The 4,995-nt window shown below is 45.6% G+C and overlaps 1 protein-coding gene across 2 annotated transcripts; it reads left to right on the top strand.

The window, feature by feature from the left end:
* The first annotated feature begins 419 nt into the window (after positions 1-419).
* Positions 420-3,627, top strand: LOC112894880 (pentatricopeptide repeat-containing protein At3g02650, mitochondrial). Of its 2 annotated transcripts, none has more exons than XR_003229084.1 (2): positions 420-2,382; positions 3,450-3,627. XR_003229084.1 is itself a non-coding variant. In XM_025962714.1 (2 exons), exon 1 carries the CDS (start codon positions 506-508, stop codon positions 2,300-2,302), a length of 1,797 nt encoding a protein of 598 aa, XP_025818499.1. In that variant the 5' UTR covers positions 420-505; the 3' UTR covers positions 2,303-2,323; positions 3,450-3,627. The 2 variants fall into 2 exon arrangements, 1 of the variants encoding a protein (XP_025818499.1); XM_025962714.1 differs by having other exon boundaries at positions 420-2,323.
* The last annotated feature ends 1,368 nt before the right edge of the window (positions 3,628-4,995 follow it).

Below are 4,995 nucleotides of genomic sequence, written 5' to 3'. Positions count from 1 at the left end.
TTTGGAAGCCAGAAAACACATACACATGAAATAACAGTGCACCGGGAGGCATCCCGCCCAGTTGCCGGGCGGGAGGCATCCCGCCCAGTGGCCGGGCGGGAGGCCTGCTTCAGGGACCACTTCGCGTTTCTTATTCGCGAAGAGGTCCCTGGAAATTTTGTTTGAGCATCCCGCCCTATGGTTGGGCGGGATGCTTCTTTCCGCCCTCCCAGCGGGCGGGAGGCACCCATTTCCCTAAATTTCTCCAACTGGCACCCCTTTTTCGAATTTTGTTTTTTTTATCCCCTTTTAAAAAAAAACTCTCAAAATTACTCAGAGCAGAAACATGCTTTCGGCCCATTAGCAAGTTATAATGGCCCAGTAAGTGGAGATTGTCAGCCGCAGGCCCAAAAGCCCTTAAACCCTAGAAACTAGAAAGAAACCTCCACAGTCCTGCGCGGCAGCTCCTCCTCCACGCGAACACAACCACCAGAACACCTCGCCGCCGCCGAGGACGACGGCGACGATGTGGCGTTCGCGAGCTCGTGCTCTCCTCCTCCTCCGCTCCTCCATTCCCAGGTCGCCGCCGCCTCATCCACCACCACATCCCACTCCAACCCTGACCCGAGCCCCACCTCCGCGCTTTCTCTCCCGCTTCCTCTCCTCCTCTCCGGATCCCATCCCCGATGCCACTTCCTCCTCCGCGGATCCCTTCGCCGATGCCGCTTCCTCCTCCCCCCTAGATGATGCCACCGAGGCCGGGGAAGACAGCTTGAGCTCGATGTGGGAAGAGACTGGGGACGCCGACGACATCTTCGCATCCCCTGGCGGCGCTGACGCCGTAGCCGACGACGAGGAGGTCGCCCGCGTCCGCGCCGTCGTGGAGGCCACTCCCGAGGACAAGATCGCCTCCACCCTCGCCGACATGGTCGTGGACTTCAACGAGCCGCTCCTCGCCGCAGTCCTTCTTGCTGCCGAGCAATGTTCCTGTAAGAAGCTGATTTCCCTGTTCAACTATGCCGCGAAGAACAACCCGGCGTCCAAGAGCCTCTCGAATCTTGAGATCCTCGTGAGCAAGGTAGCTGATTCTGATGAGATTGACAAGATGGACGCGTACTTGCTTTGGGATTCGGTTAAGGAAATTGGCTCTGTGCCAGGATCAGTGAGCACACCGTTGTTGAATGAAATGATCGCAATATTTTGGAAGCTTGAGAAGTCAAAGGCAGCTCTGGAGGTGTTTGCCAAGTTCGATGAGTTTGGTTGTACTCCGGACAGTAACAGCTATTATCTGGTGATTGAAGCGGCACGAAAGAAGTCAATGTTCCGCTCTGCTTGTGAAGTTTGTGAGAAGATGATTGGCTCTGGCTGCTTCCCTAACGGTGAGAAGGTAGGCAGAATTGTGACTTTCCTTTGCGACGGGAAGAAGGTGAAGGTGGCACATTCATTGTACCTAGCAGCAAAGGAGAAGACGACTCAGATCCCAAAATCAGCCTTGGATTTCCTTGTCAGCGCTTTGGCGAGGAACGATGAGACCATCGGTACTGCTCTGGAGCTGCTGGAAGAGTACCAAGGGGAGTCACTTAAGCATGCAGGCAAGTCCTTTGCCACGGTTGTACATGCTTTGTGTAGGACAAACAAAGTGGAGGATGCAAATAATTTGTTGACGAGGATGGTGCAGCTTGAAGAGTACCAAGGGGAGTCTCTTAAGAATGCAGACAAGACATTTACCACAGTTATACATGGTTTGTGTAGGAAAAAGAAACTGCAGGATGCAAAAACATTGTTGATGAGGATGGTAGATCTTGGCCCAGCTCCTGGTAAAGCAGTGTTTAATTTTGTCATCACAGCATTGTCAAAACAGGGAGATATGGAGGATGCAAAAGGTTTGATGCGATTGATGGAGAGCGAAGGGGTCAGTCCTGATATCTACACTTACAGTGTGCTAATGAGTGGCTACGCGAAAGGAGGCATGATTGATGAAGCTCATGCTCTACTTTGTGAAGCTAAAAAGATTCATCCGAAACTAAACAGGGTCTGTTATCACATTCTTATCCGTGGATACTGCAAGATGGAGGAGTTTGAGAAAGCCATTGAGTGCGTAAAGGAGATGAGGAAAGATGGGTTACTGCCAAATGTGGATGAGTATGACAAACTGATTCAGTCATTGTGTCTCAAGGCTATGGACTGGAGAAGAGCTGAGAAACTCCTGGAGGAAATGGAGGATAGTGGCTTGTGCCTTAAGGGTATAACTCGCAGTCTCATAGCTGCAGTCAAGGAGTTGGAAGCGGAGGCAATGCAGTCAAAGGCAAGCCAGGAAGCATAGTTTCTCTAGAATACACTTGGGGTGATACAGCTGCTAATTAATTTTTGGCAGCTCTTAGTTTTTTGAGCTTTGCATCTCTGGTGAGCTTGCAAGAAACATCATCTTTGGCACTTGTGTCTGTTTGTTGTTATTTACTATAATAATTTTGCATTTATTTAAATGCTAGCCTGACAAAGAAGAGTTTTTAGTTTTGGTCTAAGGCTGCTGTTCATTTCTGTATGAGGATTTCCATATGACCATATGTCATGCTACATTTAGAGAATTTCTTCTCCTCACATCTTATCCTATTTGGAAACATGCATGGATTTTCCCTGGCAGTGGAATTCAACTCAGGGAAATTTTCTTCATATATTTTGTGATTTAGGATGGCGTTCATTAATTGCTTAGTACACTTAAATGACACTGTTAATGTTATCTCTTGGGGCTTTTCAGTTGCACCCACTATCTTCATTAAAATTCGATTGCATGGCTAAAAAATGCTGTCCATCACGTGGCTTTTTTAGATAACCAGTTTAGCATTTTGCTGCTCTTCTATTTGTATATCATGAACATGGATCTCTGCATCACGAAAATTATTGGTATTGGGGCATCTTACAAGACTTTAATGTATTGCCCCCAAGGCCCCAAATAGTCTGCGCCTTGAGCTCAAACCACAAGTAGGACTAGTATTTGCTTGCTATTGGTCCTCGATTCACCCATGTCAAGATTTTAGTTGTGCATTGTGTTAGGTGATTTATCTACCAGTGGTATTGTCTGGCAATACAGTATCTTATATTGTGTTGTATATCTGCAGAAATTGTTGCTTCCCTCGTAGTATTGCTCTGGAAAATTGGCATGAATGTTTATGAAAAAGATCACCGCATGATGTAATGGATTGTACGAAGTTCAGATTACTGCATTTTATAAGCTATACCTGTAGTTAAGCATAGCTGCTGTTCTGATCATTGTTTCCTCTATGAGTCATTGCATTTACATTTTTTTTTTTGCATTTTATGTCTGAACTAATTTATTGCAGATTACCTATTGGATTCTTACTCTTACCTGCTACATTGCAATACATTCTGCTGCATTCTAGTCATCTGTCACTATACATTTTTTATTGGTTCGTTGCACATTATGTGATAGTTTGTTTTCTTCTGGCGACTAGGAAGTCAATAAGGTGGGGGCAAGCAGCCATGATTTTGTCCGTGTTTGTTTCATTTGTGCATGGTCAATTTTGCAGGGTGAGAGCCTTGCAACTTTTTGGTTGTGACATTTTTGTTTATGAGAGTACTGAAACGAGAAAATTCAGGATATCTCCTTTTGTATTTCCGGTCTGCACAGTTTTTTCTATGAGATCTGTCATCTTTAAGTCAGATAATTGTTAACTGTTTTCTTCGTACAGTTTAAATGTTGTCCATCGTAGCTATTACACAGCCCTTTTTTTGTATCATTGATGTCAATTTTCAGAAGATCATGGTTTAGCCGCATGATCCACACTGATAACTTTGAAATCACTTGTCACAATCAAATTTGGCAGATGGCATACCATGCGTATTTTACATTACTATCTGGTCATTCAGTCCTTATCGGTACCCTATGGACGAACACACTGTTGAATGCATAATTGAGCAGCTTCGTGCGATCTGCTGCTGTTCTTTGGTGTCGAAAAGAAAATAATCTGCTGATGTTGCTGCTGCTGTCTGATATCTCTAAGACTTAGACTTTAAGCATCCCCACTGGTGGAAGCAAGCAGTCACAGAAAGATGTGATAATGTATTCAATTTGCTTTGCGCACAAAAAAAAAACGAATCACGGATTGTTCTCAACATAGATGATGCCCTGTTAGTCCTGTTCTAGGTAGCTAAGATGGAGTTGTATTGTTGGATTAAACAGTGGCCACACATGGTGATGATCAGAACCTGGTCCTTGTACATGCAAGTGCCGTATTTCTATGGTCTGTTTGGTATTTGCTGCATATCGCCTCTTCTGTGCATGTGATTTTGGCACTAACAGAAGGATCCTCGGGATAGGGTTTGCTTTATGCTTTGTCTTGCCAAGTGACGGCTGGAGATTTGCTCGAGTTTCTTTGGTTGAGGCTGTCTCGTCCTTCCACTGTTTTTAAAATGGGCATGGCATCACAAATGGACGGGGGCAGGTTGTATGCTCATTTTCAAGTCCCAACTTTGAACTAGTGCTCTCATTCTTTCGACTTTCTTGTAACAACTCGCAGTAGACCCACAAACTTGGGTTGTTTTTGACCTCAGAATAAGTAAACTAGTGACAGCTGACAGGTGCCTGAAAGCTTAAGCCATGTACCGTCACGCTTAGGCCATCCCTTATCAGCGTTCTGCTTGAACTCTTAGCTTTGAACTTTGGGAAAATTCCTAGTATGTTTGAAGCAAGGCCGGTTTCAGTTTAAGGGTGTGTTCGTTTCACCCCTCTAAAACCCGAAACATCTAAACTTTAGAGGTTTGGCACCGAACAGCCCTCTAATCCAGCCTCTAATAAGACTGCGATTCTTTAGAGGGACCGAGCCCTCTAAAATTTTTAGAGGCCTATAATAGGAAACGAACACACCCTAAGTCATGGCAACTGAAAATTTACCCCCCAAAAAGTGGGGTCTTCCAGTCTGTCTGCATGACATGGAGGGCCCGTTTCCTCTGGAACTGGAACGAATGCGCTGCCACACTGGAAACAGCGCCCTCGGATCT

The sequence above is a fragment of the Panicum hallii genome, chromosome 5 (assembly GCF_002211085.1).
Source record: "Panicum hallii strain FIL2 chromosome 5, PHallii_v3.1, whole genome shotgun sequence".
NCBI lineage: Eukaryota > Viridiplantae > Streptophyta > Magnoliopsida > Poales > Poaceae > Panicum > Panicum hallii.
The sequence above is the reverse complement of the archived record's forward strand: the minus strand, read 5'-3'. Positions and strand labels throughout refer to the sequence as shown.

What these genes read in the sequence shown, in the direction of transcription:
- LOC112894880 (XM_025962714.1), top strand. Translation starts at nt 506, where the DNA reads ATGTGGCGTTCGCGAGCTCGTGCTCTCCTCCTCCTCCGCTCCTCCATT.